Here is a 22,062-nt window from a genome sequence, read left to right on the forward strand (position 1 = left end):
TTGCTTCCGATAGACCTAACAAGCTGATTTTGCCAGGGAAACCAAAGCCAGACACACATCAGCGGCAGTCGCTGCAAGTGAAATATAGTATCACATGGCGACTATTCAGATTCACCCCCCCACAAACTACATCTTAGACATCTTACATCCAAATCTGTTGTTTGACAAACCGTACCCAACACGCAGGTTTCATTACCTGGATTTTTCCTCTGACAAACGTAGTAATGTCATTTTCATTTTCAAAAATGGAAAGCGTCTGAAGCAGGTTGATCTCCAGCCATTCCCAATGTTCAGTTACCTCCCTTCGAGAGCCTCCTGGACACAAAAGAAGCAGAACTATAACTAAAGCTAGGGTTTCATCATCTCTATTGATAGGACAAAGCAAACAAATCACTGATGCAAGAATGGAACATTGCAATCGTTGTAAGCCTCCTCTGGTCCTTCACCGTAGTGTGAGGTCATTAGATCTAATCATATGTCTATCAGCATTTTCCATAAGATGTCTACACACACCCGCAGAGGGGAATTTCTGAAGTCAGTTTTTCTCGAGTCTGCATTGCCGGGATTTGTGGAAAAATCAACGTTTGCTCGTGGTTGCATATATCTGGCAGATCTTTACATATAAGGCCTCTTTCACACGGGCGAGATTTCCGCGCGGGTGAAATGCGCGAGGTGAACGCATTGCACCCGCACTGAATCCGGACCCATTCATTTCTATGGGGCTGTGCACATGAGCAGTGATTTTCACGCATCACTTGTGCATTGCGTGAAAATCGCAGCATGCTCTATATTCAGCATTTTTCACGCAACGCAGGCCCCATAGAAGTGAATGGGGACAATGAGTTCACTGTACTAAAATGGCCCCCACAGTCACCAGATCTCAACCCAATAGAGCATCTTTGGGATGTGGTGGAACGGGAGCTTCGTGCCCTGGATGTGCATCCCTCAAATCTCCATCAACTGCAAGATGCTATCCTATCAATATGGGCCAACATTTCTAAAGAATGCTATCAGCACCTTGTTGAATCAATGCCACGTAGAATTAAGGCTACTTTCACACCTGCGTTAGGTGCGGATCCGTCTGGTATCTGCACAGACGGATCCGCACCTATAATGCAAACGTTTAGATCCGTTCAGAACGGATCCGTTTGCATTAGCATGAACAAAAAAAAAATAATATTTTGTTTTTTGTTTTTTTGTTCATGATAATGCGAACGGATCCGTTTTGACTTTACATTGAAAGTCAATGGGGGACAGATCCGTTTGAAAATTGAGCCATATAGTGTCAACTTCAAACGGATCCGTCCCCATTGACTTACATTGTAAGTCTGGACGGGTCAGTTTGCCTCCGCACGGCCAGGCGGACACCCGAACGCTGCAAGCCGCGTTCAGGTGTCCGCCTGCTGAGCGGAACGGAGGTCAAACGGTGCCAGACTGATGCATTCTGAGCGGATCCGCATCCATTCAGAATGCATTAGGGCTGGACGGATCCGTTCGGGGCCGCTTGTGAGAGCCTTCAAACGGAACTCACAAGCGGAGCCCCGAACGCTAGTGTGAAAGTAGCCTAAGACAGTTCTGAAGGCAAAAGGGGGTCCAACACCGTATTAGTATGGTGTTCCTAATAATTCTTTAGGTGAGTGTATAAGAGGCATATTACAGCACTGACGTCATCCCTCTATATGACGTTATGTCACTGATGTAATATATCGCCTATATGTGGAGAGCGAGGATGTCACTGATGTAATATATTACTTATGTGGAGAGCGGTGATGTCACTGATGTAATATATCACTTATATGTGGAGAGCGGTGATGTCACTGATGTAATATATCATTATATGTGGAGAGCAGTGATGTCACTGATGTAATATATCATTATATGTGGAGAGCGGTGATGTCACTGATGTAATATATCATTATATGTGGAGAGTGGTCATGTCACTGATGCAATACAGCGCTCCAGATGGCGACCAAAATGGTCGCCAATGCGCCTTAAAATTTGCAGATGGCGACAAGACTTGTCATAGGCTACAGGCCTGAGGTCTATTTGGTAGTGAAATCCCAGCGCAGGCAGGCGTGATGAGCCGCACATGCTCAGTTCCATCCTTCAACTGCCTTCTTAGTTGTGATAGGGAGAGCATGGACACGCCCCCTTAGCTGCAGCAGAAAAGACACTCCCCTTGAGCTGTGATAGGGAGAGCTGAGACACGCCCCCTTAGCTGCAGCAGAAAGGACGCCTCCCACTGAGCTGTCAGCTTGATATAAATCTAGCAGAGCAATGAATGAGGAGATCTCTGGATCCATGTGAGGCACAGGGCTGGTTCTAGCTTTGTTAGAAAGACGTTGTCATGTACTATATGATGTCTGATTTATATTTTTCACATTAATCATGGGATAACCCCTGTAAATTAATGAGCAACATGTGACACTTAGGCTTTTCATAATGGTCATATCATAAAACTCCAATGAATCAAAAAGCAAGCAGAAGTAAATCACAACAACTAAAGAGGTTTTTCCCATGACAAGTCAGTTGCAAAATATTGTGTCAGAGTTCACTCCAGACCAGCTTGATAGGAAAGATTAACCCTTGTTAGGCTATCTGCTGCAGTGCCTTTAGTAGCCAGTAGGTAGATTTCCATAGAGTCCCATATGACCACAGCAGCCCACCATGACTGTACCATACCAATCACATTACCATATCAATACATAACTGGAGTTGCAGTAAAAAAGAAATGTAATGACAGAGTAAATGGGCAATCTGACTAATTTACAAATATTAATAGTTCAGTAATATTGAGTGAGTGTTAGTTCTGTTTACTGGAATACCCCTTTAAACAAAGCACTGATCATCGATGGGCTGGGTTACCATCAGAGTTTGGCTGCTATTAGCCCATTGTAAAAAATGGATCCTGGCCAAACCAATACAGACTTGTGTTTTTGCACTGGTCTGAGGCTACTGAAAGCAAAAGGGACCTGTCAAAGAGCAAAGAGTGACTCTCAGATCTTTATAGGTGTTGGACTCGTTAAAAAGCTGAAGACGGAGATTTATCAGTAGAAAAACCAAAGTACTGTGCAAAACTTTTTTACAGGGTGTGGAAAAAATGTGTTACTAATTTTTATTTATTCTGCAGCAGGACAACAACCCCAAACATCCAGGTCATTAAGAACTATCTTCAGCGCAAGGAAGAAGTCCTGGAAGTGATAATATGGCCCCCAAAGAACTCTGATCTCAACATCATCGAGTCAGTCTGGGATTACATGAAGAGACAGAAGAATCTGAGCAAGCCTACATCCACAGAAGATCTGTGGTCAGTTCTCCAAGATGTTTGGAACAACCTCTCTGCCGAGTTCCTTCAAAAACTGTGTACATGTATGTACAAGAACTGATGATGTTTTGAAGGCAAAGGGAGATGACATCAAATATTGATTTCATATAAATTTCTCTTTTGTTCATTCAATTTTAGTTAATAGATAAATATAACTATTAACACTTATTTTTTAAAGCATTCTTACCTTGCAGCTTTTTTCCCCCACACTTGTATTATTCATGTACAGTCCTGTGCAATAGTCTAAGGCACTGTTATAACCACTAAAATGAATCACACACGCTACATGCTGAGCTTCTTACCACAAGCAATGGTCCAGTATGTAAGGGAGTCCGGGGTCTGATAAAGGATGCGGTAAGGTGCTACCCTGGCGCTGGAATCCAATACAACATCCAGGGTCCCAACCAGCAAACCTGCAAAATAACCAGCAACTTAGTCTTTATACATAAAACTAGGAGGACACAAGTGATGAGCATTTATGTGGGTGGACTTTACTCTGCATTGTTTGCGTTTTATCATTCATTGGTTCGGCATTACATGAACGTGATGAATTTGAGATTTTACTTCCAGGTCAGGAAGAACTTTATGGAAAACAGGGCTAATAGAGCAGGGGAAGATATACTGTATGTGCAACCTATGGAGTCATACAAGCGGTCTATAGATAAAGAGGCCCGCTGCCACAATAATACATTGTATGTAAGAGGCTGGTCAGATGAATTTCACGGCTCATAATTGATGTTTGATTTGTGCAAAAGACCCACATACTATTCTTGGGTACTTCCACATCTGCAGCACTCTGATCCAGCCACCAGAGAATGCCACGAATCGGCCAGAGGCATTTTTCCCAGAATTTGGCTGGATCTGCGGTTTTGTGTCTGGTCATAAAAACCGAAAAAAACTGATCCAGCACTAAAAACAATACAAGTCAATGGTGACGGATTTGTGTCCTAAAAAAATGGATCCGTCACCCGTTGATTTTGAATGTATTTAGTGACGGATCCATTTTGATTACATACAACCGAATCCTAATGGAACAGATGCATCCTGATATGCAAAATCAAAACGGATCCATTTAATTCCGGTATTGAGATCCTCTGCCAGATCTCAATACCAGAATTAACAACGCTAGTGTGAAAGTAGCCTTAATGGGGCCAATGGATCTGGAGAATTCCAGCAGATGTAAAAGAGGCCTTACATGCTAGCCCTCTTCTGGGCATATCTGCCATTGAACATCAGATCACGCATTGGTTAACAAAGCAAAAACCGTTTATTCCGCTGTACATACTGTAAAATGCATATAAAAGATGAAAATGATTAATGCTAAATCTGTCACAGACGTTCCCGTGGCAGGTACCAGGAGATCAGAGAGACTGGCAACTCGTTGGGTTAAATTGACAAGTTCACTGTGGATCTTATGGTGTCTGTGTTTTGTTGTACTTTTCCCATAAGTAGCCGCGGTTTATAGATTTTCTTCCTGCCTTCTACTAGCTGGTCGGTTGTACTCTGTGCTGCTTCTGGAGTTGCCAGTTTTCTACTTTCAGAAAAGTCTTGTCTTTTCTTATTGTTTTGCGTTTGTTATATTCCCTTTGGTTTGTATCTGGTCCTGAGACAGAGACTTCCATTCGTCCAACTGGGGAGGAATGGGTTGTCTCTGGTCCTAACCTCATTCCAGGGCCTGATAGGGATATAAGGGCCTAGGTATCCAGCATATGAATATTCCTACCTTCAAGGTCTATTCATATTGATAGGTAGTTAGGGCCAGGATTGGGGTTGTTTAGGAGGTGACCTGTTCCTTCCCTAGTTTCCAGGCCCAGTTACTGTTCCCCTTCCCTCCTGTGTTTAGTGTGGAGTCCCCCCCCCCCCCCCCCCACTGATCGTGACAATATCACAAATAGGCGAGATCATAAAATAGAGAGTGAGAACTCTTAATATTGTAAGAATGACAGAGGGAGACCAGCAAGACAGCATCCTGTTCCTCGCATTTTAGTTGCTTGCAAAATGGCCCCAACTTCTCTATCCACCTATAGCTCTACTGAACTATGGGTAGATGGTGATACACTGCAAAACTGTGGTGAGGGCAGCAGTATTTTGAGCTGCACTATGGCATTTGGTTCTGCTGAGACGGTATTTTATGCTGCACTATGGTATTTGGTTCTGCTGAGGCGGTATTTTGTGCTGCACTATAGTATTTGGTTCTGCTGAGGCGGTATTTTATGCTGCACTATGGTATTTGGTTCTGCTGAGGCAGTATTTTATGCTGCACTATGGTATTTGGTTCTGCTGAGGCGGTATTTTATGCTGCACTATGGTATTTGGTTCTGCTGAGGCGGTATTTTGTGCTGCACTATGGTATTTGGTTCTGCTGAGGCGGTATTTTATGCTGCACTATGGTATTTGGTTCTGCTGAGGCAGTATTTTATGCTGCACTATGGTATTTGGTTCTGCTGAGGCGGTATTTTATGCTGCACTATGGTATTTGGTTCTGCTGAGGCGGTATTTTGTGCTGCACTATGGTATTTGGTTCTGCTGAGGCGGTATTTTGTGCTGCACTATGGTATTTGGTTCTGCTGAGGCGGTATTTTGTGCTGCACTATGGTATTTGGTTCTGCTGAGGCGGTATTTTGTGCTGCACTATGGTATTTGGTTCTGCTGAGGCGGTATTTTGTGCTGCACTATGGTATTTGGTTCTGCTGAGGCGGTATTTTGTGCTGCACTATGGTATTTGGTTCTGCTGAGGCGGTATTTTGTGCTGCACTATGGTATTTGGTTCTGCTGAGGCTGTATTTTGTGCTGCACTATGGTATTTGGTTCTGCTGAGGCGGTATTTTGTGCTGCACTATGGTATTTGGTTCTGCTGAGGCGGTATTTTGTGCTGCACTATGGTATTTGGTTCTGCTGAGGCGGTATTTTGTGCTGCACTATGGTATTTGGTTCTGCTGAGGCGGTATTTTGTGCTGCACTGTGGTATTTGGTTCTGCTGAGGCGGTATTTTGTGCTGCACTGTGGTATTTGGTTCTGCTGAGGCGGTATTTTGTGCTGCACTATGGTATTTGGTTCTGCTGAGGCGGTATTTTGTGCTGCACTATGGTATTTGGTTCTGCTGAGGCGGTATTTTGTGCTGCACTGTGGTATTTGGTTCTGCTGAGGCGGTATTTTGTGCTGCACTATGGTATTTGGTTCTGCTGAGGCGGTATTTTGTGCTGCACTGTGGTATTTGGTTCTGCTGAGGCGGTATTTTGTGCTGCACTATGGTATTTGGTTCTGCTGTTCCCATATGCTAGCACAATAATGGGCTCCCAATACAACATTATCAAGGAAGGCAAACCCATTTGGAACCAATCTCTTGGGACTAGGGTCTATTTCACATGTGTTCACTCCTGTAGATGATATGCCCAGGTAGCCAAAGAAAAATGTGCATAAAAAATGATACATGCGATTCTCTACCACTATAACATCCAAATACAAACATTGTTCAAATGCATTTGGTAATGGTTCTTTGGCGTAGAATTATGGAGGAAATCTCATACTGAAAACCTGCATTAAATATTCATCTCTAAGCATCGATATCAATGGGCTCTTTCTGATACACAGAAACCAAATATAAACCCCCAGCTTCCTGAGACGACTGTTCCTGCAGTTAAAGTGTTTGTAAGATGGCTCGAGGAAAATTAAGAAATGTGCAGAGCCGAGTTCTGGCACCGCACCAGCAAGACTCATAAGACTCATTCACTGCTAGGCAACAAGGAAGACCATAAATGGCTTCATTAAGAAATATGACCTAAGCAGAGAAGCAAAGTCTTCAAGGTCATGCCCGTAAAGCACAAGGTCTGTGGTCAGTCGGTGGCGGATTATTATTTTTTTTTTGTGTGAGCACAATCAATAACAAGCTCTTATATTAATAGTTCTTGTCTAGCGAGTCTCATGCCAAAGAAAGGGTTTACACAGGATAAAAGTGCAAGAACAAGAGAAGTTTTCATTCAGCAAGAGTCGGCATACATACACAACCATCACGGACTTGTTTACATGACTATTTTTTGACACCCCCTCCCCATATGGGTTTGGATCCTAGCAGAAGACTAAGGGACAAAGGAAATAGTATAATAACTTGAGTAAAAACAGGTATGAGAAGATCTACATTATACATTCCTCAACATTGAAATTTAAAGGGAACCTGTCAGCGGCAAAAGCCATCCCAAACCGCCAGCAGTACCTTCAAGTAGCCGGCAGTGAGTTTCGGATGATGATTCTCTTACTGCATTCTGATGAGGCAGAAGTATGAAAAACGATCTTTTATCCTCCGTCCGCGCTATTTTCCAGTCAGGCTTGAAGTCAAGCGGGCAGCGGCCTCCTTGCTTCAAGTCACGGTAACCGCGCCCCCTTCCCTGCCCCTTCTCCTGTGACTGTCAGTCACAATTTTAGACCTGTTGTGAGCAGGGAAAAGTCGCAGATAGCGGCGCAACTAACATTGCACCGCTATCTGCGCCTGAAATACGCATAATTTTGGCGTATTTAAGATTAGTAAATGACCCTTTTGTCTTCAATCTGGCTTTGTCCCTCCCACATGGCACAGATTGGAGCTAGGTGCTTGAAAATTTGTTCATCTGCACATTTTTTCGCGACGCCTGCTACTTCCTCGATTTGCATGACTTTATGTCTTGTCCTTCTTGGTGTTGGAATTTCAATGTTGAGGAGGATATATGCCTAAGTCTTTCACACCTGATTGAACAGAGTAGCACAACAATAGTACTACCATAACTATGACCGCCACAATGCTCCTCATAACAGGGTCAGTCAGAGTTCCCCTTATAACAGTGCCCCCCAGAATGCCAGCCACTCATAATCCTTCTAGCCACAGGACCCATTGAAATATAAATCCAGCCCTATTAATTATAGCTACATGACCCATCAAAACAGGAGAGATAGAGTACCGCCATAAAATGAAAGGCTAAAGTGCACCCCATGTTGTACTGGGGATCACATGCAATCACTACTGATGAAGGGCTGGTGATGTGTAAGTGGACATACTAGTGCTGCAGCCTGGATTGTTACATAAGGCAGACTTCTGGAAAGAGACTTCAGAAAGATGGGGTCTTCAGCCAATCTCTTTTATGGTCACACACACCATATAGATTACTCAAAAAAATCTAATGTTATACATAGAATTACACAGGAAAATTTCATATTTCTCAAGACACGGATCGACACGTTCTCCATGTGCACAGTATGATGCAATTTCAGAGTACACAGTATTTGCTCATTTCCCATTTACAGTAACTATAAAAAAAAAAAAAGAAATAACATTTTGTGGTAATGTTTTGTATATATTCCATTGGTATTTTGATGCTTTTATACTTTTAGGCTACTTTAACACTAGCGTTAAAGTTTTCCAGTATTGAGTTCCGTCTTCGGGGCTCAATATCGGAAAAAAACGCATCAGTTTTATCCTACTGCATTCTGAATGGAAAGCAATCTGTTCAGCATGCATCAGGATGTCTTCCGTTCCGTCCCTTTTACGGTATTTTCCCTGGGCAAAATTGCGGAACACTTGCTGGATTGCCGGATTCGGCATTCATTTCCATTAAAATGTATTAATGCCGGATCCGGTACCAAGTGTTCATGAAATTGCCGCGTTGACAGATCCGGTTTTCCAGACCTTTAAAAATAAAAAATACCGGATCCGTTTTTACGGATGGCACCGGAGAGACGGATCCGGTATTTCAATGCATTTGTCAAACGGAAACAAAAGATATCCGTTTGCATACGGATTTACGGATCTGGCAGGCATTTCCAGCAACGGAACTGCCTGCCGGATTCTTCTAACGCTAGTGTGAAAGTACCCTTATTTAGTTCTGATCTATTTACTTCCTCATGAGAAGCTGACTTCAGCATTTATCGCCGGGGAAGGCCACGGGCAGCCACAAGTTTTCCCGGCAGTGATGGCTGCAGGGGAAATGTAGCATTACAGGATGGCCATACAAATTAACCAGGTCTGCCAGAGCAGCTCCCGGTTCTGTCACTAATGCAGATTAGTAATATCCGTTTTAGGCAGAGAAAGAGAAAATTGAAAAGCGTCAGTCTCTCCTTTACGCTTTCCTTTTAGATCCTCTCTGGGTCATAAACTAGCACCAGACAGGTTCATGCTAATGAGAACCTACACATCCAGATCTAATACCCTTCATTCAGTAGGTCACCTTATACAACATTTGAGGGATTTTCAGCTTTCCTCAGGTGTAAGCCGCTATAGCACAAAATATAAGCATAATTATAGGGGCTACCTGATGAAGACAACCCCTGTGCACATGTCTATTAAAGTATATGGATTATAGTGGAGGCTCTTCTGCTTCAGACCTTGTGTCTATGAGCCAGAATGGAGAGCCGGTCAAGCAGCCACATTCTTGTGAACCTAAGTTGTCCTTGCCACCTAGAAATCCACTGGTAAAAATCAGGTGTTTGCCGAGAGTGAGACTTGAGCTGGCAGACCAAATTTTAAAAGAGGGTATTCTCCATCTTGTAAAGTGACAGAATATTGGCAATTCATTCTCAGAATTGGTGGGGGTCCACTGATCCAGAGCATGAATCAACGCTGTGGGCCGAGATGGCCTGGAGTGCAGATGTGCAAGAAACCGCTACCAGCTCTGACTTGAATGGAGCTGCACTGTAGTTCCCCTACACAGTGGGTGGTCAGGGTGCCAAAGACTGTAAAAGAAAGGTGGGATCCCAGTGATTAGACACCACCAATCAAAGTGATGACATACACTATAAGGACAAAAATATTGGGACACATTACACCTGCAGGAGATTTTAAGACATCCCATTCTAAATCCATAGACATTAACATGGAGCTGACTTCCCCTTTGCAGATAAAACTGCTAACACTCTTCTGGGAAGGTTTTCTACAAGATTTGTTGGAGTGGAGGTTAGGGCTTTGTGCAGCCCTGGCAAATTCTTCCATAGCAGACTCACCCAGCCATGCCTTTATAGAATTTGTTTTGTGCACTGGGGCAAGGCCAACGTCAGCACCCGGCATACCCGGGCAAGTGCCGGGGTCCACAGCTCCGGCTAGTTACTGTGTTTTTTTTATTTTTATTTTTTAATAAAGACGGGGCACAGAGGACTTTATTACTATGGAGGGGGCACAGAGGGCTTTATTACTATGGAAGGGGCACAGAGGGCTTTATTACTATGGAAGGGGCACAGAGGGCTTTATTACTATGGAAGGGGCACAGAGGGCTTTATTACTATGGAAGGGGCACAGAGGGCTTTATTACTATAGAGGGGGCACAGAGGACTTTATTACTATGGAGGGGCACAGAAAGCATTTCTACTATGGAGGGGGCACAGAGGGCATTACTACTCTGGATGGGGCACAAAGGGCATTACTAATGTGAAGGGGGCACAATGGGCATTTCTACTATGGAGGGGGCACAGAGCCAGAGGGCATTACTACAACGAAGGGGTACAGTGGGCATTAATTACTGTAAAGGGGGAACAGTGTGCATTATTACTGCGAAGAGGGCACAATGGGGATTTCTACTATGGAGGGGGCACAGAGGGCATTACTACTATAAAGGGGGCACAATGGGCGTTATTACTGTTAAGGGGGCACAGAGGGCATTACTACTAATAAGGGGCACAATGGACATTATTACTATGAAGGGGGCACAGTGGGCATTATTACTATAAAGGGGGCACAATGGGGATTATTACTATGAAGGGGGCACAGATAGGGCATAACTACTGTGAGAGGGCACACATCTGTACAAAACTAATGTTAAGGTTGTACAATGAGGGCAATACTACTGTGAGGGGGTACAATTTTGCGTGCCAAAACACCGTAGGCACGCCACTGAAGTAGGGAACTATTCGCTCCCCGCCCTGCCATTGAGCTGCCAGTGCTCCACAGCAGCAGCAGCAGCAGCATGATGTCCTCACACATGGTCCTGCTGATCTGTGTAGGAGGAGGAGCCGGGCAGGCTGGGAATCAGCATTTATTTATGGTTTGGGTTTTTTCACTTCTTGTGAATGGGGCACATTTGGGCATAACCACTGTGAAAGGGGGCACTGGACACATATCTTGGCATATCCTCTGTAAGAGTGCACACATCTTGGCATATCTACTATGAAGGGGACATATCTTGGCATATCTACTATGAAGGGGACATATCTGGGCATATCTACTGTGAGGGGGCACATATCTGTGAGAAGACCTGAGGGACTGAAACACTGGGTAGAAAATAAAAGTAGGTACATAAGGACGGATTCACATATATCCGCTCTGTAGTATGCTCTGTGTAAGGAATTTAATCTATAATACATGCAGTTTCATTGCTGTAAGCGCCGTGCAAAATGCCCCAAGGGCCCACGTGAACCTGAAGCCGGCTCTGCATTGGGGCACAGTCGTACTGGAACTGAAGAGGACCTTCCTTAAACTGTTACCACAAAGTTGGAGGCATACATTTGTCCAAAATGTCTTGGTATGCTGAAACATTAAGATGTCCCTTCACAAGAACCAAGTGGCCTAGGCCAACCCCTGAAAAAGAGCCCCATAGCGTTATCTCTCCCCCACCACTGCACAGTGCAGGCAGGTAACGTTCTCCTGGCATTTGCCAAACGTGGACTCGTCCATCAGACTGCTAGATAGAGAAGTGTGATTCATCCATCACTCCACAGAACATGTTTCCGCTGCTCCAGAGTCCAGTGGCAGCGTGCTTGGCATTGTGCTTGATGTAAGGCTGTGGAAACCCATGCCACTGACTTAGGCCTCTTGCACACAAACGTGTGCTGGCCGTGCCTGTGCTGCGGACTGCAAATTGCGGTCCGCAATGCACAGGCACAGACCGTGGGGATGCTGCATGCGGATGGCGACCCCATTCACTTGAATGGGGTCCGCGATCCGTCCGTCCCGCAAAAAGATAGGACAAGTTCTATCTTTTTGCTGAACGGAACCCTACGAAAGCACTCCGTAGTGCTTCCGTAGGGTTCCGTTCCGCATCTCTGGATTTACGGACCCATTCAAGTGAATGGGTCCGCATCCGTGATGTGGAATGCACACAGACGGTAATACGGCCACGGGGGGCACACGGTCATGTGCAAGAGGCCTCATTACAGTGGTGGCATCAGATTTCAGTACCACAATGGTATTCAATAAGCTCTTCAGAACAAGCCATTCTTTCACAAATCTTTGTAAAGGCAGACTGCATGGAAAGGTGCTGGATTTTATACACCTGTGGTAATGAGACTGAATAAGGGAGGTATAAGAGATGCATCCCAATACTTGTCCATATACAATCCATTTGGAAAGTCTTCAGACCCTTTTACCTTTTTCACGTTGTTATGTGCTTGGTTTTAACTGTGATATGTGTGGTCGGCTGTGAGGCCTTATATACACAGGGCTGTCTCTTTCCAAATCATGTCCAATCAACTGAACTTACCACAAGTGGACTCCAATCAAGGTGAAGAAACATCTCAGAGGTGATCAAGAGAAATGGGAGGCCCTCAGAGCTAAATCAAAAAAGTGTCATACTGAAGGGTCTGAATACTTATGTCCATGCAAAACTTTAGTTATTCCTTTTTAATAAATTATAAAAAAAAAATATCTGTTTTTGCTTTCTCATTATGGGGGATTGAGTGCAGAATGATCTGGAAAATTAGATATTTTTTATTTTAACAGGTTGAAAGGGTCTGAAGACTTGCCGATTGCACTGTAATATACAGTATAATAGCAATAATTAATCACTTTGTGAAATAGGAATATCCCTTTATAGGGACAGTTCTGTCACAAAGGTTTTTTTTAAGCCCAATATTCATAGGAAACATTTGACTTTTTTATTTCGGTAGCACGATGCCATTTAAAAAGGTAAATACACAATACAGTCCTTCTGTAGCAGTCAGCACAGAGAGATAAAACTATTACGGTATATAGATAAGTAGTAAAAAGAAAAGTTCAGCAGCTCTCACCTGCCCCTCCTCCACCTGTGAGCACGGAAACCCGTGTCAGGCCCGGGTAGTACAAATGCAAAAAGGTTCAAGGAATACAGCTCCACTTCGATAAAGGAATCTTTATTTTGCTTGCGGTAAAATCACATCCAATTGTGGTTACAAAAAGTCTTGTCTACGCGTTTTCTTCCGCCATAGAGTTCCGTCGTCGGGGCTCTATGCCGGAAGAATCCTGATCAGTTTTATCCTAATGCATTCTGAATGGAGAGAAATCCGTTCAGGATGCATCAGGATGTCTTCAGTTCCGGAACGGAACGTTTTTTGGCCGGAGAAAATACCGCAGCATGCTGCGCTTTTTGCTCCGGCCAAAAATCCTGAAGACTTGCCGCAAGGCCGGATCCGGAATTAATGCCCATTGAAAGACATTGATCCGGATCCGGCCTTAAGCTAAACGTCGTTTCGCCGCATTACCGGATCCGACATTTAGCTTTTTCAGAGTGGTTACCATGGCTGCCGGGACGCTAAAGTCCTGTTTGCCATGGTAAAGTGTAGCGGGGAGCGGGGGAGCAGTATACTTACCGTCCGTGCGGCTCTTGGGGCGCTCCAGAGTGACGTCAGGGCGCCCCAAGCGCATGGATCACGTGATCACATGGATCACGTCATCCATGCGCATGGGGCGCTCTGACGTCATTCTGGAGCGCCCCTGGAGCCGCACGGACGGTAAGTATACTGCTCCCCCGCTCCCCGCTACTACTATGGCAACCAGGACTTTAATAGCGTCCTGTCTGCCATAGTAACACTGAACGCATTTTGAAGATGGCTCCGTCTTCAAATGCTTTCAGTTCACTTGCGTTTTTCTGGATCCGGCGTGTAATTCCGGCAAGTGGAGTACACGCCGGATCCGGACAACGCAAGTGTGAAAGAGGCCTTAGACATTAAAAGTGGCACTATTTATAAGCGAGACCGCACCTGTCTTCACTAATTGTGATCACATGACTGCAAATACCCTCTAAAGAGTGCCACGCCTTTGAACAACTCTTCTCATGAGAAAAAGAAAAGAAAAAAACCCATACAATACACAATAAAAGAACCTAAAAATACATGAGATATATACTGGCTGAGGGGATAATGGGATATAATAAAGTGAAAGAAAAGATTATTTTCCTAAATCTGGAAGCTGCGGGGACTCTGAAGGTGTGGATTATTGTGGCAGAATTAAATCTAGACGTTTGTTCAGACCATCTGGTTGGCGCGTATTTAATGCAATAAACCAGGGACCCTCTTTCAATGTTTGACACCTGCCGTTTTGCATCCTCAACCTGTTTTGTGGCATAAGCTCTTTTATATAATCTATGGGCAATATTTTCAGCCTTTTTCATCCGTGCAGTTTCTTCTTGCACGTATTATCTCACCCCTTGGTATATTTGCTATAACATGTTTGGGATGACAGGATGTATATATATTGCCCATAGATTATATAAAAGAGCTTATGCCACAAAACAGGTTGAGGATGCAAAACGGCAGGTGTCAAACATTGAAAGAGGGTCCCTGGTTTATCCAAGACAGGAAAATATGTTGAAGGGGGATGAACCCCGCAGTACAGTTACGAATAAAAATTATAATAAAACCCTAAAAGTAATAGTAACAGGAATAACAATCTGTTTGTTACACAATACAGCACAGAGTTTAAACAAATATGTTGTATCATAAAAAAACATTTTCCTGTCCTGGCATATGACAAGGAATGGACGGACATAGTTGCAGATGGGGTCAAATGTGCAGCCAGAAGAGCGCCCACCATCACAAACTATGTCAGCCCAGGTCTATACCAGGAAAAGAAAAAAATCCCAGCCAGTCTGGCTTACGACTAAAGGGAGCTACAGGTGCGGACATCATAGATGCATCTGTTGCACCCATATGTCGATCTCCAAGACTTTTGTTTCGGCATCAAATGGCAGAGTATTTCAAATGAAATCATACCTCAATTGTAACACAACTCATGCAGTTTATTTAATTACATGCAAAAAATGTAAGCTGCAATATGTGGAGTGCACCATCAATGCCATCTCTGATGTGCCCACCATGGCAACCGCAATATATCTGCAGCCAGTCTGCACTTTGCTGTTTGCCATGGTGGGGACACATCAGATATGGTGGTACAGGGCATAGAAAGGGTTTTATTGCCCAAAAGAGGAGGAGACCACAGAAGAAATTTACTAAATAGAAAGTCCTTCTGGATTTTTGCATTAAAAACGCGCCAACCAGATGGTCTGAACAAACGTCTAGATTTAATTCTGCCACAATAATCCACACCTTCAGAGTCCCCGCAGCTTCCAGATTTAGGAAAATAATCTTTTCTTTCACTTTATTATATCCCATTATCCCCTCAGCCAGTATATATCTCATGTACTTTTGCTTAGGTTCTTTTATTGTGTATTGTATGTTTTTTTTTCTTTTCTTTTTCTCATGAGAAGAGTTGTTCAAAGGCGCGGCACTCTTTTGCAGTCATGTGATCACAATTAGTGAAGACAGGTGCGGTCTCTCTTATAAATAGTGCCACTTTTAATGTCTTACTGTGTCATGAGTAAGGGCTGGAATTGTCTCTGGTCGCCCGAAACGCGTAGACAAGACTTTTTGTAACCACAATTGGATGTGATTTTACCGCAAGCAAAATAAAGATTCCTTTATCGAAGTGGAGCTGGATTCCTTGAACCTTTTTGCATTTATTATATAGATAAGATTGTTAGTTTACTGCTGCCGTAAAGGAACAATGGTATCTGTCAGTAACATAGTAGATTAGTAGAATTAGGATAACTGCATGAAACTCTCTTGTTCTCTTGATAGGCCTAGATACAGATGCCGACATTCAATATAATGGGATCCGGATGCTTTCCAGCATGTATGCCCGCATTCGGCTGGACAAAAATGCTGCGTGTGGTATCTTTTGTCTGTCTGAAAGCCGGCATGTATGCCGGATATAGTGACCGGAACAGAGTGCTCAAGTTCACAACACAGATGTGAGCCCGACCTAACAAAGCTAGAACCAGCCCTGTACCTCAAATGTATCCAGAGGTTTCCTCATTCATTGCTCTGCAAGTTTTATTTCAAGTTGGCACCTCAGGGGTGTGTCCTATCTGCTGCAGCTGACGGATGGAACTAAGCATGTGCTTCCATCTTAGAAAGAGAGCAAACAGCAGGTGGCACCATACAGATTTCATTCAGAAAATCACTGGCTATACTACATTTGTAATTACATGCAGAAATAAAAGTACTCGGATCCAGGTGCTGGTTCAAAAACTGTCAAATATGGTTTGTGGGACAACCCCTTTAACTGGAAGGAAAGGAAGCAGAATACATGGAGCAAATTGGTAAATGGTAGTGTCAGTAGTGAGGACGGTGTCATTGTAAATGGAATATGTACCCACTGTTCTCCCTATCCAACTGCATAGGCACATAGCTATAGTTCACCTGATTAAAACAACGTTTTTCTTTTGTTGACCCGAGGCTCTGTTCCTGAGTTATGTGATACTTTCTCAAAATATGCAAATTAGGCCTTTGGTGCAATGAGGCCATCACCATTGCTCTTGTTGCACCCAAGCTCAGTATCTTTCTGTGGCCAGCCCCTCCCTCGCTGCTTTACCACCGCCTGGTCCTGTCAATCATAGCAGCCAGGGAGGTCTGGCCACAGACAGGAGTGGAGCTTGGGTGCAACAGGAGCAATGGTGACACCCTCATTGCATCAACTATCTAATTTGCATATTAAGGAAAAGTATCATAACTCAGGAACGGAGCCTCAGATCAACATAAGAAAAACTGTGGTTTAATCAGGAGAGCCACAACTATGTGTCTATGCAAACAGTTGGCTCAGGAGGTAACTGGTGGCAGATTTTCTTTAAGGGTTCATTTTTTATTTAGCTCATATAGGATTTCCATAGACATACATGAGGCCTCTGTACAAGAGGTTTTTTCTCTCTCTCTCTTTGAGTTAACACAAATCCAACAAAATCAGAATTGTGGCGAGTTCTACAACTACAGAAGAAAGATTAATTTCTTAAAATTACCATAAACACTTCCTGGAAAAAATAAGCAGAACCTGTGGTTTATCAGAATTGGGAAGAGCATACTCCTCTCTTTCCCTCCAAGTTTAGATACTCTCCTGCAATATCTACTTAAAGGGGCTGAACCCGGACATATCCCCATTTTCACCTAGGCAGCACCCCTGACTTGAGCATCGGAGCAGTTCATGCTCCGATGCTCTCCTTTGTACCTGCACTGAATCGCGCAGCGCAAAGGCATTTTGAGGAGATCCGGTGGCGTACCGGGGCTCTCCTTAGGGCTGCCAGGCGGAGGCTTCCGCCCAGCAGTGAGCCCGGTGACCTGTAAACCGGCTAAAGCCGGCCCATCAGAGCCGGTGACGTCACCGAACACACTGCTGGGCAGAAGCCTCCGCCCGGCAGTGTGTTATTGTAAATAAAATAGCTCTTGCCCTGCGCGATCCAGCGCAGGGCAAGGGAGAGCATCGGAGCATGAAATGCTAACGTCACGGGCGCTGGCTGGGTGAAATTATGGGTATGTCCAGGTTCAGCTCTGAACCCGGACAACCCCTTTAATGGTTAAAGTACAGATTTATGTCACCGGAACTTTTCAGAAAAGTCCTGGTAAATAATATAAGAAGGATGGGAGGTCTACTACATGGCTGCCAGGGGACTTACCTAGGGATTTTTGCTGCCCATTAGTAGATTTTGGGCTGGGGACAGCAATCAGTAATATGTGAAAGGGATCAGAACTACAACAGTTATAACAAAAAAGTCTGTACTCTGCAAATGTAGCAGCGCAGCCCTCTGCTGGCAGCTTGTGTGACCACTTATGATCAGAACATTACAGTAGGCAATATTCAGAAAATATTAAGAAATAGCTTATCCAGCAATGCCCAAGGCACAAGGCTCTGATCAGACCTTTAGGAAATGATTTGTTACATTTCACAATAACCAAACTGCAGTAATTATTATGTAACGTTCCAGCTGTAAACAAGGCGCAGGTTATAGCATAGCTGTCATTCCTGTCAGTGCTCTGTGTGCGGCCAGTCTCATGTATGACAGTCCACGTGACAATCCAAACACAAAGGAGTGGCAACTACACCGTCAACATTCACAGCGCTCAAGGGCAGTAAGGAGCCGAACAAGGTATGATTTCAGTATGTTCCGCATTCACTTTGCCACAAACAGGACATTAAATGGATTCCATGGGCTTCATCTTAATTCTTTGTATCAGCTAACCTGTGGAGGAACGTTTCAGCAAAACTTCCATCGCGCTGCCAATGGCACAATCTCAGCTGTGATCAAGTGACTGCGTGCTCTTTTCACTGGATGTGTAGAAGAGTCCACATATCCAGCTGAACAGTAAAGACATGGGGGTACATCTGGTCGAGACTTCAGCGGAAGAGCCCACAGCCACTTGAGTGGTCACGTGACCACAGCAGCGATTGCGAATCGGCGGTGTGATGGATAGGCAAGTACTGCTGAAACTTTCTCTCTTGAACAGAAATTAGGTAAAGCCTGAAGAACCCCTTTAAGATTCCAATACAAAATTTTAATTCCGATTTAGGTTACAGTTATAAAGGGCTAATGTCTTTCTTTCAAGCAAAAGTTTCTTATATCCGACCTTGTGTCATCCGCAAACATTGGTGGCATATCGCCTTTTTTATGCAGGCATAGAAATCATCAAATGTTGGCAGGACATCACCTCATGTAAGCAGGAATGTTGTACCAACAATGACAGTATGTGCCTGAACAATCACACTAATATTTGGTCCTGCAATGAAACAGTATGTGCCTGAACAATCACACTAATATTTGGTCCTGCAATGAAACAGTATGTGCCTGAACAATCACACTAATATTTGATCCTGCAATGAAACAGTATGTGCCTGAACAATCACACTAATATTTGGCCCTGCAATGAAACAGTATGTGCCTGAACAATCACACTAATATTTGGCCCTGCGATGAAACGGTATGTGCCTGAACAATCACACTAATATATGGCCCTGCGATGAAACAGTACACTACACAATCACACTAATATTTGATGAAAATAAAGATAAAAAAATATATCACTGTGCCACAAACTGTGCACTGGCCGACAGAGAGCCTGACTGACCAACCGAAAGAGGCCGTCTGAGAGCCCGACAGACCAGCAGAGAGACCGAATGGCAGACAGACTGACAGACAGGAAAATTGCTGTTTTCTTTACAGTACCTCAGCATTCATTAAAATCTCCCTTCCTTCTGCAGACTCTATACAACACTACTAGAAGGAACACTTACCAAGCAACCCACAATGCAAAGACTAACTTCCATCGTCCTGTCAGGGTTGCCAACCAGGAGCTTTCTTTTTTCTGGACAACTTATCCCAAAATCAAGGACAGCCAACATTTTTTACGAACAAAATGGAAAACCATAATGAATGATAAACATTCTACGTCATACACGTCTATAGCTCAATATACTGATAAGAACTTATTTCCAGCTTTTACTGGGAGCTGTAAAATGATGATAATTACCACCAAATTCATCTAGTCTAGTACCACCAGCCTAAAAAAATAACGGACACAAGTTGCCTATTTTTAGGGACTGACCAGAAATGTCCCTGCTTCCTGTTTTTTTACAACCACAACCAGAAGTAATAGCTCCTAAAAATGAGTGGCAACGCTGGTGCCCTCGAAATCCATGGAGCTTTCACACTGTACCCTAGTAGGAAGCAGCCAAATTCTCAATTAGGGCACCTGAAAATCAATTTTTTTTTAACTGGAATTCCCCTTTAAAATACCATGATATGAAGACTGGGTTCCATCAGAAGTCACTGGTATTGTGTTGTTATTACTGGTGACCTATTAGTGAGGACATTCATTGCTGGGGCTTTGATAGGACAAGTCAATTTAACAAATAATGGCCACCACAACAAAGACAGAGAAGGGAAGGCTCTACTGAGACAAGTGAGGAGACTGTACTGGGTGTAATACTCTGGTATTATTACTGCCTTCTAGAGATAGAGATCCACATCTGTAATATGTAAACAGGTCCATCCACATCCATCTATGGAGACTTCTGGAGCAGCACTTACCTGCCAGCCCCCCTCCTCCCCTGGTCCCATGCCCCTTCCTCCTCTGCAGTATGAAGTAAGGGTTGGCCCTCTCGGTGATCCACAGGGCGTTCGCCAGCAGCACTTCCTCCGGATTAACCCACATGGTCCGGGACACAGAGGGCAGCGGGTGTGATCTCCCGGGCTCTGACCAGGGTGAACTATGGTGAAGGGCCCCGGAGCAGCATCCTGGGGCCCAGCCGTGCAATGTCCTTCTCAGCTGTCAGCAGATCGGGCTCTTACATCCTTCTGGAGGAGACTACGGGCAGGGAGACGCTTCCAGGTGCAGGGCGCCGGAGGAGGGCTCTCTGTCCATGGTACTAGGCACTGGCAGCAGTGGAATCATGACAGGGAAGAGGGGAGGAGGCGCCAGCAGATACTGGGAGGCCGAGCCGAGGGCGCTGACATCACAGCCACAGGGGAGCGACGGGCAGCAGTGTCAGCAGCATCACAAGCCCAGGTTATACCTGCACAGCCCTGACCCCCTCCTTATACGGCATGTGCAGAGCTGATCACCATCTTATACACCATGTACAGAGCTGATCACCCCCAGATCCCCATCTTATACACAATGTACAGAGCTGATCACCCCCAGATCCCCATCTTATACACAATGTACAGAGCTGATCACCCCCAGATCCCCTCCTTATACACCATGTACAGAGGTGATCACCCCAGATCCCCTCCTTGTACACAATGTGCAGAGCTGATCACCCCCAGATCCCCATCTTATACACAATGTACAGAGCTGATCACCCCCAGATCCCCATCTTATACACAATGTACAGAGCTGATCACCCCCAGATCCCCTCCTTATACACCATGTACAGAGGTGATCACCCCAGATCCCCTCCTTATACACCATGTGCAGAGCTGATCACCCCCTGATCCCCATCTTACACACCATGTACAGAGCTGATCACCCCCAGATCCCCATCTTATACACAATGTACAGAGCTGATCACCCCCAGATCCCCTCCTTATACACCATGTACAGAGGTGATCACCCCAGATCCCCTCCTTATACACCATGTACAGAGCTGATCACCCCAGATCCCCATCTTATACACCATGTACAGAGCTGATCACCCCCAGATCCCCATCTTATACACCATGTGCAGAGGTGATCCCCTCCTTATACACAATGTGCAGAGCTGATCACCCCCTGATCCCCATCGTATACACCATGTACAGAGCTGATCACCCCCAGATCCCCATCTTATACACAATGTACAGAGCTGATCACCCCCTGATCCCCATCTTATACCCCATGTGCAGAGCTGATCACCCCCTAATCCCCATCTTATACACCATGTACAGAGATGATCACCCCCTGATCCCTATCTTATACACCATGTGCAGAGCTGATCACCCCCAGATCCCCATCTTATACACCATGTACAGAGCTGATCACCCCCAGATCCCCTCCTTATACACCATGTACAGAGCTGCTCACCCCCAGATCCCCATCTTATACACAATGTACAGAGCTGATCACCCCTGATCCCCATCTTATACACCATGTACAGAGCTGATCACACCCAGATCCCCATCTTATACACCATGTGCAGAGGTGATCCCCTCCTTATACACCATGTACAGAGCTGATCACCCCCAGATCTCCATCTTATACACCATGTGCAGAGCTGATCACCCCCAGGT

General features: G+C 44.6%; 1 protein-coding gene across 4 annotated transcripts in view; it reads right to left on the reverse strand.

Moving 5' to 3' along the window:
* The window catches only part of TBC1D9 (TBC1 domain family member 9), a 90,095-nt gene extending 69,213 nt beyond the window's left edge, over window positions 1–20,882 (reverse strand). For 2 of the 4 annotated variants that reach the window (XM_040418481.1, XM_040418480.1), the window contains exons 1-3: window positions 20,383–20,881; window positions 3,628–3,738; window positions 197–315 (exon numbers count right to left, since the gene is read on the reverse strand). In XM_040418481.1, the coding sequence (XP_040274415.1) occupies window positions 197–315; window positions 3,628–3,738; window positions 20,383–20,506 (354 nt within the window). In that variant the 5' untranslated portion in view covers window positions 20,507–20,881. Of the gene's footprint in view, window positions 1–196; window positions 316–3,627; window positions 3,739–20,382 lie in introns of all 4 variants that reach the window. The other 2 variants (XM_040418482.1, XM_040418483.1) reach the window with 2 other exon arrangements.
* Between the last annotated feature and the right edge of the window lie 1,180 nt (window positions 20,883–22,062).

The sequence above is a fragment of the Bufo bufo genome, chromosome 2 (genome assembly GCF_905171765.1).
Source record: "Bufo bufo chromosome 2, aBufBuf1.1, whole genome shotgun sequence".
NCBI lineage: Eukaryota > Metazoa > Chordata > Amphibia > Anura > Bufonidae > Bufo > Bufo bufo.